Here is a 12,029-nt window from a genome sequence, read left to right on the forward strand (position 1 = left end):
GTGTATCTCAAGTGTCAAGCTGGAGTCTGCATTATAGTTGAGCACTTATATGTAGGCTACCTCATTCTAGAGCCCAGTGTTTGTGTTGGTTTCTTACCACCAGAGCATTACAAAGTAGGTACATAAAAAATAATAGCTGTACAAGTCAATACTTTTACAGATTTATTTTTTTTCTTCACACGTGATTAAATAAAGTGCAATAGCCTTTGAATGTATATATTTATGAATATACGGCTTAGACTATAATACAAGAAGTTAGCAATCCTCATGATTTGCAAAGAAAACAAAAAGAACAATTAAAATTCATATTATGAAAGCATGCCACTCCCCCCTTTCTACTTTCCTATTTCTGTATGCAGGGGGTGGAGAATGTTGTTACAGAAATACTGTATCTGGCTTGGACTGAAGATATTTAATGCATTACACGCCTTGCAGAGTACTCACCAAGTTTAATGTTTCGGAAAAATAAGTCAGAGAGGCACAGACCGGTTTTTATTGCATGAAAACAAACAATGCAGCTGCACAGATTAAAGCAGAATGGTTTGCTTTAACAGCATGTGAATAGGAATAAAAACGTATAATGTAAACATTTTTTGTTTGTTTTGTTGTTATACATTTTTGCAATAACATGGGTTTGTTTCTGAAATGAGTGAATATATATCCTGGTGAGATTATTAATCAGTGTTTCAAATTAATTAAACGATGTTGTATACAATTGCAAATATGGGCTATTTCTTATTGCATTATAGGCCTACTGAGATTTTGGAAATACCTATTTGAATCAAATGTTTTGAACTTGTGAAATATAATCGAATTAAATTGCTTGGTCGATCAAATCTGTATTTATTCCACCAACCTGACTGTGAACAGCTGTCTAATGTATCAGGGAGTATATACATATTTGCAAATGAAAATTAAAAAAAAATGCAAGTAAAATAAATAGGCATAAATCCAATAAAATATACCTTATATATAACTATAAATATAACTCTAATGAACATTATTTGAAAGTTGAAATGCAGTCATTGTAGGCATGCAGGCATCTTTTAATTTATATATTAACATTAAACCTTGTTTCAAAGAACATCAACATCATAAACTACGACTACCACTACTACTATAATGCTCTTTTTCCAAAAGCAAAGTTCAGGTAATGGAGATCATGTGACCAACAACACCAATGCTCAATATGAAAATGATGGCAGTACTTTCTAGCAGCTCTAAGAAAGTTGAAATGAAAAATTGCAGTACCTTCTCGACTTTTGGCTGATTCCTCAGTTGCTCTGTGCTTAGGTCCCTCTACACTTCATAGTTACAGTGTAGCTATCCTCTTATACCACTCGACAGAGCAAAAATGCAAACTAGACTGGAATTTTTACTTGAAAGGGGTTTGAGATTGCCCTTATTGCTTTTCCCCACTGGGAAAAAACCTGTGTTTCACTTAAACATGGAAACAATAGCATGACAGAAGAACAGGAATATCATGACATAATTATTAAACAAAATGACAAAATGTATCCTGCTCTGTGGTATGGTTGATTGTTACACCTGGAGTGTAATCCCCAACATAGCCACTTCCTCCTTATAATAAAACACAAATTAAGTTTTGTTTACCCCCTAAACCAATTTTACAAATGAATTGGACTGGGAATGTTTGGGAAGATATAAACTGCAAGTTACATTCTTAAATAACTTGCTAATGAAATGCCTTGCTTTCCCAAAATAATTCATCCAGTCCATATTGCCTATGGTGGGGTTAAAATTCAGTCTTTACAAACAGCGTGTCATTGTGCACAAACTGTGTGAGCCTGCTGTAGAACTCGTCCAAAGGGGCGAACTGCGACACCCCAAACGCAGCGTTTCCGCTCTCACTCGGTCTCTGGAAACTGTTGAGCAGTGAATGGTTTGGGACAAGGCTGTGCACCATCGAGTCCTCCAGGTTACTATGATTTAGGACAGAGATCCTAATCTGCATGCAGAAAAAGAAGAGAGTTTTGAAAAGCTGAAAAACTTTACAGAGATTAACCTCAATGACTGTACCTAAAACAAAACCAGTAATGCCAGGGTTTGTTGTTGCAAAGAACATCATTTAAGTGTCGTTTTCTAAAAGAACATTCTTGTGTGATTCCGAGGTGTGTGCCTCGTTATTGTAACAGCCATGGTATTTGTAGTGTGAAAAGCAGACCGCATAGTGCTCTAAAGCACAAGGGATTTACAAACAAACATCTGTTACAGACACGGAGCTGCTGCTTAATTAGAAAATAAGCCATTTCTAGGAAACTGATGGAAATGTGCTATATCTTCTGCATGTTGAATCTACCTCTTTCAATTCCTAATTCTTAAGGACTGTGCAGCAGTAAAATGAAAACACTGAAGACAGACCATATACAAGACCTTTAGTCATTGTGGAAATAAGTGTCTAATACCTTTCAACATTTGACCTACGTTTAGCTTACTGGTAAAGGTGTTGTTTTTCTTAACATATAACCATAAAATAAAAATTCAGAAGGTGTGGCTGTTCTCTTTCCTGTTTTAATTTTTTTGTATTTCTCATTAGACATGGTTTACCGTTTCTGAAAAAGGCCACTGTAACAGACTGTCAAAATCCCCCTTCAGAAGTATTAAATACAAGGAGAGGTGATTTCCTTTCGCTTGCTCATCACCATTAAGGTACAGGCGGACTTTCATTTTGTATCCATAGGTTTCAGTATAAAAGGCTGGAAAACAAGCATAAAGGAGGGTAACAATTTGCATATAAAAAAGCCTAAAACATCTGGATTTCAAAGAAAGAATAAATGTACAACAACATTAAAAGAACTAAAAATGGAGAACAATGTCAATAAAAGTGCTGTTTTCTTTAACTTGTAGGTTTTACCTTAAGTTAGAGTAAAGGGGCACCTCCTATTTCCATGGCACCCATATTCTGTTAAACAGTCAATATATCAGTCAATAATAGATGGACAAGGAATATGCTTTAGGATCTGAGGAATCTGAATGCCTCCATCTCCCCCAAAGATGTTCCCACTGTCCACTTCTAATTCAACATTCACGCATCTAGAACTTAAAGTCACTTCAATCAATCAATCAATCAATCAATCAATCAATCAATCAATCAAGTCTTTATTGTACCCAAGGGGAAATTAGGTTTGGAAACAGGGGTTAAACATTCAGCGACCTTAATAACACAAACAAACACATCGGGGGTCCTTGTTTAGTAGGCCAAGGTGAGGACTGCCAAGCGGGTAGGATAAATACACATGAATACACATGATCAATAGTCTCTTGAGCAGCAGCAAATAAAACAAACCCGTGATAAACATGGCCAATATTGTATCAGTTTTCTAATAGATAGATCTGCATATGTGGTATTTATTTTATGATACAGTGTATGTGGTGGATTTTTTTAGTAATTTGATAGCTAGATAGATACACTGAACAAAAATATAAACGCAACAGGCAACAATTCCAAAGATTTTACTGAATGACAGTTGAAATAAGGAAATCAGTCCATTTAAATAAATTCATGAGGCCCCCTGTTGGTCAAACTGAAGTCGGCTACGACACCGAACTGCAGTTAGGTCAAGACCCTGGTGAGGACGACGAACCACAGACGAGCTTCACTGAGACGCTTTCTGACAGTTTGTGGAGAAATACTTTGGTTGTGTAAACCCCCAGTTTGTTCAGCTGTCCAGGTGGCTGGACTCAGACAGTCCCACAGGTGAAGAAGCCGGATGTAGAGTCCTGGCGTGTTACACGTGGTCAGCAGTTTTGAGGCCAGTTGGACATACTGCTAAAATTCTCTACAACAATGTTGAAGGCGGCTTTGGCAACAGCTCTGGTGGACATTCCTGCAGTCAGCATGCCAATCACACACTCCCTCAAAACTGGAGACATCTGTGGCATTGTATTGCGTGACAAAACTGTACATTTTAGAGTGGCCTTTACTGTGCTCAGCATCGTGCTGTTTAATCAGCTTCTTGATTTGCCACACCTGTCAGGTGGATGGATTATCTTGGCAATGGAGAAATGCTCACTAACTGGGATGTAAACAAATGTGTGCACACAATCTGAGAGAAATAAGCTTTGGTGCGAATGGAACAATTCTGGGATCTTTCAATTCAGCTCATAAAACATGGGACCAACACTTGTTGCTTTTATATCTTTGTTCAGTATATATTGACAGAATGGCAATAGGTAAAGACTGTGGGTTTATTCCTTACCCTCAGAATCCAAACATGGCATTGTGTCATCTATAGCCTCCTGTATTCGGTTACAAATCTGTGGGATTCTCCAGATGAACACCCCGTTTTGTGCCACTTCCAAAGGCAATATGTTCACCGAAGAGAAAAGCTGGATGCTCCTGTCAACTTGCTTGACCTGACCAGGGCATGGTAATAATAAACACAAATAAGAATTATTCAGTTTAGTTATGTTCAGAAACTAAATAAAAGCTTGAAAAATGTAAAGCAGAGCAATATACTTTGGATATGTTCCTTCTTTTTTTTAAACAGTTAACCACAAAAAAAAGTCCTATTGTTTTGAGTAAACTATATACTTATTACACTTGGAAAAATTCAGCACACTAATGATCTCCAAGCTATTTTCAGAAGGCATACAATGATAAGATGCAAATTCCTCTGGGCCTTGACCTGTGGACTTCCTCCATCAACTTTTTTTTTAAATGTATTTATTTTGTAATCGCCAATTATTTTTTGTGTTTTTCTCCCCCCTAAATTAAGTATCGCCAATTGTGCTAATGCATCTCGGCTCGTGGCTATGAATTCCACTGCCTTCCCGTGGGGGGGTTGAGCAGGTACAACCAGGCTCCTCCAATCCCAGCCACCTGTCTCTTCTCACCATGCCGGCCACACAGAGAGGATCAGCGGCCTCCGTCAACTTTTATAAAAACCTCCTTTGCGGTGCCATTTTTCCAGTAGACATTTCAATTAGATCTTATCCAGATATCTTTAATGTGCCCCTTAAAAGCAAAGAGACGCTGAGTGCTACAGAAAAACAACTAATGAGGTCTGTGTGTTCACAATCTGAATGTGCGCGGTGGTACAGGTTGACAAACAAGCACCCAGCAGCTCCTTATTGACTGACCTTCTCCTGCAGATCCGTTAATGACCGCTTATTTGAATCAAGCTGTCTAGTGTTGGTCTTTACCAGCGCATCGCACTCCTCGAAGGCCTTGCAAGTCAGGGCCAATTTGTTTTCTAAGGCAATTACTTTGCTTGCCAGACTCGGGATGTGAGTCTGTGAAGAGTGCACTGCCACGCTCAGCTCCTGTAGCGTCCTGTGCGTTCCTGTGCAGGGGGCAGCCCGCAGCTCCGACACGCTGGCCTCTACTCGCTTCACGTCCTCCAGAACGCCTCCACACGCCCGGCTGGCCCTCTCCAGCCGCGTCACCTCCTCCAGCAGGAGTTTGGCGTGGAAGGGGAACGCATAAGCTTCGTGGTTCTTCATTTTTGACCTTCCTCCCTGGAGATAAACATAGTGACAGTAAATTAAGAGTATACGAGGATTTCCAGCTTAGTTTCAAGTCGATGGGGGTAACAGCTCTGAGATATCTTTTAAGATTTGAATAGGATAGTGTGGGTTAACGTGGTCACTATTTGTGAACACCTTAAAACCAATCAAAATATTGGATGCGTTTGTCCTTCCACATATCTCTAAAACGTCATAATAGATACACTGATTACATGGTTTTCAACTCCGGTGTTGGACCTTTAAGATGATGGTCTCAAGTCCACGTTTTGCTGTTGGCCTTGGTGTCAGACTCCAGGAATCAACCCCTGTGTCACCTCCCTTCCACATGACTACAGCCTGGAGAGATTTAGGTGGGGTCTTTGTTTGGACACCTCCTGTCTCTTGTGTTGTGATGGTTAAACCACAACACTTTTTGAATTCTGGATATTATGCCGGACCATTTTTTTATTTAATAATAATATATTATTGTTACACTCTTGAGAAATTACCAGTTGAGGGTAGAGTTAAGGAGGTTAAGGAGAACTCAGAACTGCAGCTGCAAAGAATCAGGAACATGAACAAGAGCGGCGTACTGTAAGCCCGGCTCACAGCTTCAGGAACAGATAGCACGCTGCCTCCTGCCTGGGCTTTTTATGTCAGACACAACAAAGTAACAAACTGGGGTCACTGACACGGAAGGCAGCATTCAGACAGGATGGGGAACAAACACAACAAAAGTGCAGTCTCTGCCAGCCTAGGGCTCAAGTTGAACGGTCTCTTTTGCTGGTTCGTAACATTAGTAGCACCAGATCCAACGCCCCACTAACCCCAGCAAACACCAATAACTATCCATTCATTTCCAGCCAAATTACTATGTAAATATGTCTCTCTCTCTCTGTGTATCTATATATACACACATACTGTTTTCCAGCGTTTCCCACAATTATCCGGCATGAATGTTTTTTGATATAGCAAACACAACAGAGATCAGAATGGTGCCTAATCCACTGGGGAGTTGGTTGTTTCTGTCTGGCAGCTTAACATCACAAATGACATTTATTTAAGCGCTGGCATCATACCTGATTGCATTTGCATGTGGAGATGTAAAACACTTTGACTGAGGACAGCTAAATACATATTGCTGCTGACAATGTGCTTCCTAGTTACTGTTTCTGGGCCCTTTCAATCAGTGCAAAATTGCATCGGGCTGACACAATCACCAGCAATTATGCCTTCTCTTCCCAAATAGGTACACGCCACTCCGCAACATGCAAGGCAATTAGCATGCAGATAAATATAGAAAGCTGGGGAATGATTTTTTCACACAGACGTCAAACCAAAATTAGCTTTTTGTCAAAGACCGGCTTGATCAAGGAAGCCTCAAAAATCAAGCATGTTGGAGCTTGCATCTGAAAGGGAAAAGCAAATAAATATGAAATCCAAAACAAATAATTTGCTTCCAGCTGGGAACTAATAAATTATATCCACCACCATATTTACTACCACACTTTTCCATTTGCAAATACATGAAACTTCACAGTAGCTGGTATTTGTGCACAAATCACAAAGTTTACGGAATATAAACTGTGGCCAGAACAGTGATGTAAGTATACTGGGCATATTCCAATGCTATAACTTTGTGAAACTATATTGGGTATATTTGAACTAGTCTGTTTCAGGATATGTTTTCAGCATCGCTTGAGTTAGTCTGGATTATACATTTCTCATTTAATTGAGGATTATGAAGTGAGTAATATATGGTACAGGAGAAGGCTTTAAGTATAGGAGACATTGTAATAAATCCCACAATAACACAAACATAGTAGCCATTGCATCCTACCTTGAAGGTACACCCTAACTGCTCAAATAGACAGTCATTTCTCTTCCTCTCACTTTGGCCTTCATTTTCACTGACCTATAAAATAAATCAAGGAATAGTTTCAGAGTGGATGGAAATGCACACCCATTGAATAAATGCAGACATTTAGGATATATATATATATGTCACAGACCCTGTCACAGGTTTCACATTTTGTTGCTTTAAAGCTTGCAGTCATGACACTTTGAAGTTGGATTTCATGTTATAAATACAACCAACTCCACACATTCAAAGCAAAAACAAAAAGAAAGAAGGATATAGAGAATAAATATGAAACTACTGCATTGTGATACAACAAAACCCTCTGCTGTTTCATTTCAATCAAGGGTGCACAGACATGGTTTGATTACTTGAGTGAATGTAATGTAATGTAACTGTTGTACAGAATGCATATCTTACCTGCTTTGGGCTCACCTTGCTGTTCATAGTGTTGTGACGTCAAGAAAAGGGATTTAGGCCTTTTTGTTTCCGTTCATGCTGTGAAGTACAGGGAAGCCTCACACATTACTCTTGAGCACTGCCACTCATTCTGTATTACAAACTGCAGCCATGAGACCTACTGAATACAGAGTGAAGTTAAACGTGCTCTCACACTCTGCTTCTTTTTGCACCATATCTGACACAAAGCATTTCAGTAGATGTTAAGAGCAGCCAATGTAATTCAATGAGAATAATCTGTATCCATTCATCAGAGTAGCATTTATAAAGCATTTCCCTTTCTTGTAAGAGAGAGTATCTACAATGTCCATTCTTCAGTTTTGCAAAAATAATACAAATAAAATGCAATCAGTTAGAACAAGATAGAACCACAATGTTCTTTCTGCTATTACTTTGTCTAAAACAGGATTTGTGTGTTATTTACCTTAATGAGAAGTCAGAACTCAATGCTTTTCAAGTCTCATATCATATCACATGGTTGAATGAGCAGCAAAACAGTTTTTATTGCATTTGAAACCTTTTTAATTCTTCATAATAAACAAAGTAATTGAAAAGCACTTTAAATAATATATGACCAGCCGAATAAGGTTCACTATGCTATAGTCCAAAATGTGCAGTAGCATGTGTCACAAAGCAGACACGATTTAAAATGATCGTCTTAAGACAACTTTTTGGAAGAGAATTCTCAGAGAGCATACATTGTGTTGCATCAAATAAAGTATCAGAATATACAAATTAATTTAATTATAGGCCAGCATTAGAGAATTTGCTTTAAGGAAATAAGACATTATACTTCCTTTTGGGTTAATGCGAGAGCTATTTAATGAATACTGTACATCTGAGTTTTCTGAGCTTTAGCTTTAAATCAGCATACACTAAGTGATGACACTGACTAAAACCAGTTGTCTGAAAATAAGATAATAAACAGGACCTGTTCTTTTTTTAAGGCAAATTACAAATTTAGAAGTTGCTTTAAAATCCTGGAGGATGTTGTATGTAATTTAATATGACTTCTTTTAAGTCCTCGCAGTTCATGCATTTTACATTATCCACATATTTCAGACAAATGAGGGCCTGATATTTTGCCATGGCATTATCCAGACTCAAAAAAATACCACAGCCTAGGGTAAGACATGTTCAACCCCCCCGACAACATTCTTCAAAGGTTAGAACAGTATTACCTTTGCAAATAAAGCAAGACATCTTTTAATTCAAAAATAACTCGGCATTACTCAAATTACGGATAAGGAACCAAGTAGAGGTCATTTTACATAGGAAATGTTTCATAACACACAGTGCCGTTTATAACTAAACCAACAGAACTTAATAAAACGACTGAAATTGAAAGATAACTTTAGGAAAGAAATCCAGCATATCAAATGAGTACTGTTCTGCCTATAATCACGATAAGAGCGCACACATTTGTGATGGGTCGTGTGGCCTCTCGTTTGTGCATTTTCGTGTGTTCTTATTTTGTGCTGCCTCTCTCGAGTGCACATCTCCGAATGATTTACAAGGCTCTGCAATATAAACTGAATTGTGTTTGTCTGCCAGTGATATTCAGAATCAATAATGGCTGTTGTTTTCTCTTTCTCTTTGTGCCCTCGAGCGGGACCGTGGAAATGCATTTCATTCAGTGTAGCTGCAAAATCTTTAGTTATCAGCTGCAAGCAGCGCTGGACCAGTCGACAGGTTGTGCCGGAGCAACTGACAGCTAGAGTGATGCTCCGAGGACTGCGGAGAGAGGCGCTCAGGCCCCTTGGCAGTATTGATACAGCGGTGATGGACAAGGCAATATAGAGCCGTGTCTGTACTCCCGAGTACAACTTAAAAGCTTCGGTTTTATTGCTGAGAAGGAGTACATATGGGGATCATCCTTCATCGTGAATATCCCCCCTTGCTATAACAATGAATAGATACATTTATGCACACAATTTTGACATGTTTCAATCCTGGCCATGACGGCGAGAAAGCTAATGTGATATTTTACTGGTAAACTGCCGTCTGAGCGATCTCCAATGGTCTCCTAAGTGCAGTCTGGACAACCCCTTATCACACACGCACGGTCAGGTTGTATCCCAAGAAGGGTGATGAGATTTTCTAGCTTGCTCTTTTATTTGTGAAAAGAGCCCTCGGCTTCCACACAAGACATAGTAATGTATCCAAAATGTGTACACTCTTCCCCCTCTTCTTTAATTAAAAAGGAATTTGGATTTCTTTATGCAAATCCTACCAGATACAAAACAGTAACAATCTTCACAAACATTATATTTACTTGTTTGTTTACATGTAAATACACATTTAATAAGCAGGTGGCCACTTAGCTATGGCTGTTTGAATCCATGGCTCAGTCCGAGCTCAAGATGAGTTGGTTTTATTGACTCTGGGATCAGCTCCTGAAATGCATCAGTGCTGTGACATGCCTGTGTTTTGTACAATCCCACCTGGAGAGGGGCAATACCTGCCTGTGGGGAGAGGGCAGTCTGTGTCATGTTCCTGCCATGTCTAGATGAAGTCACATTACAGATGGAGACTGCCATCTGACAGCTGCCCAGCTGGAGACAGGAGATCGTCAGACTGAAGGCGCTGATGAACCTGGGAGTCGCAGAGCGTTATCAGCAGACCCCAGGGGTACCAAGACACTGGACATGTGCCTGAGAGGGCCCGGAGTGGACACGCATAACCCAGGCTGATGACCATTACTTCATGTCCGGTGGCCTCCAGGTGCACCAAAACCACCTAACTCTAGTCAACACACCCAGTTATGCTTGAGAGGCCCCTGTGGATCCACACAGAGCAGCCAGAACAGGCTCAACCAACCAACACCCCCCCCCCGACGGAGACACCATTAAGCATTAACTACAGAGCATGTGGACAAGACACCAGGCTTCTTCGGTTTAATGTGTAATTATTGCCATTGACTCACTGTGAGCACAGAATGAGCCCTTAATTCAAACAAACAAGTATCTGGAGTCTAAACTGTCATCGGTCTGTTCAGTAATAAGGGCATCAGTCCTTATAAGACAGCCTTGTGTAAAAGGTTTCATACTAAAACCCAAATATCACTAATTTATGCTTTATATAAGTGTGTATATTTAAATGTCTTCACATAAAGGTCAAGTGAAAGAGCATTTATATATTGTATATCACTAAAAAAAACATTTCCTTAGAACAAATGTGCTGTTTATTGCACCCAGGTGATTAAAAAGTATGCTATACATACATGCATTATATAGCTATGCAATTAATAACCTTATAATGAAAGCTACCACCTGACATTGTTCAGATAAGTCCAATAATCTCTCTCCATTTGACTTTCATTATTGAGAAACAGAACCTGACTAAGCTGGGATCTGTATTTATGTAATGAATTAATGATCTAATAATGATTGTATAATAAAAAATGGTTTCACCTTAGATCTGTGGGGCTGACCAATCACCATATCACAGTCACATCCAGAGACACACACGTGAGTGTTTTTACTCTATATTTACCTTCTGTAATAAATATAGTATGCATGCAAGTGGGTAGTACTTTATTAACAATATAAGGAGATGTATTCTTTGCAACAATATGACATCATGATTACTTTGTTATGTGTGTGTATTTGTCCATGTTTGTTTTTAACATTTCTATTTACTGAAAGAGGTCAGACGCAAGAAAATGTATTATTGTAATGCAATAAAACACTACCTCCAGGGAGTTTCACCAGCAACCTGCACATAACTATGCATAACTGAAATATGATTAAAAAAATAACAAACAAGAGAAATAGACTGAACTTATACAATCTCTATTAAAACCCATATGTGAAATTCAGCATCTAACATAGTTATCTAAAACACCCTAAAGCAAACAATTGTGCACTTCAAATTTGAATACTTTTAATCAGACCCTATATAATAATATTGGTTTGTAAAACACCTACACACACACATCAGTTCCCAATTACTCTTAATAATAAAAGGACACAGATCAGGAACCTTTTCCTTGGTGAAAACAGGGAAAGGCTGGGGGACTATTGGATATGTATCTGTGCAAATATACAACGTTACATATATCCTTTTAATATAACATGAATCACCTTTAGAAAGTTCAACAGAGTCTCTCAGATGGAAATAAAATAAAAGACACTTACCAGTACAGTCAGTTTATAAAGTGAAATTCAGCTTGAGTGATGCACTTAGAAACACAAATCACCCTTTCTGTTTGGTTCGTGGGAAATCCCCCGTATCACATGCA

At 38.9% G+C, this 12,029-nt stretch overlaps 1 protein-coding gene across 5 annotated transcripts; it reads right to left on the reverse strand.

Moving 5' to 3' along the window:
* Positions 1-477: 477 nt before the first annotated feature.
* LOC136758426 (TNF receptor-associated factor 2) lies at positions 478-12,029 on the reverse strand. Of its 5 annotated transcripts, none has more exons than XM_066712759.1 (7): positions 11,926-12,029; positions 7,763-7,825; positions 7,310-7,384; positions 5,104-5,481; positions 4,221-4,377; positions 2,569-2,717; positions 478-1,969 (listed from the first exon to the last, which is right to left on the reverse strand). In XM_066712759.1, the coding sequence occupies exons 2-7, from the start codon at positions 7,772-7,774 to the stop codon at positions 1,757-1,759; spliced, it is 984 nt and encodes a 327-aa protein (XP_066568856.1). In that variant the 5' UTR covers positions 7,775-7,825; positions 11,926-12,029; the 3' UTR covers positions 478-1,756. The 5 variants fall into 5 exon arrangements, with proteins under 5 accessions (XP_066568856.1, XP_066568858.1, XP_066568853.1 ...); XM_066712761.1 differs by having other exon boundaries at positions 5,230-5,481; positions 7,748-7,825; XM_066712756.1 differs by having other exon boundaries at positions 7,748-7,825.

Source organism: Amia ocellicauda, chromosome 9, assembly GCF_036373705.1.
Source record: "Amia ocellicauda isolate fAmiCal2 chromosome 9, fAmiCal2.hap1, whole genome shotgun sequence".
NCBI classification, from domain to species: Eukaryota; Metazoa; Chordata; class Actinopteri; order Amiiformes; family Amiidae; genus Amia; species Amia ocellicauda.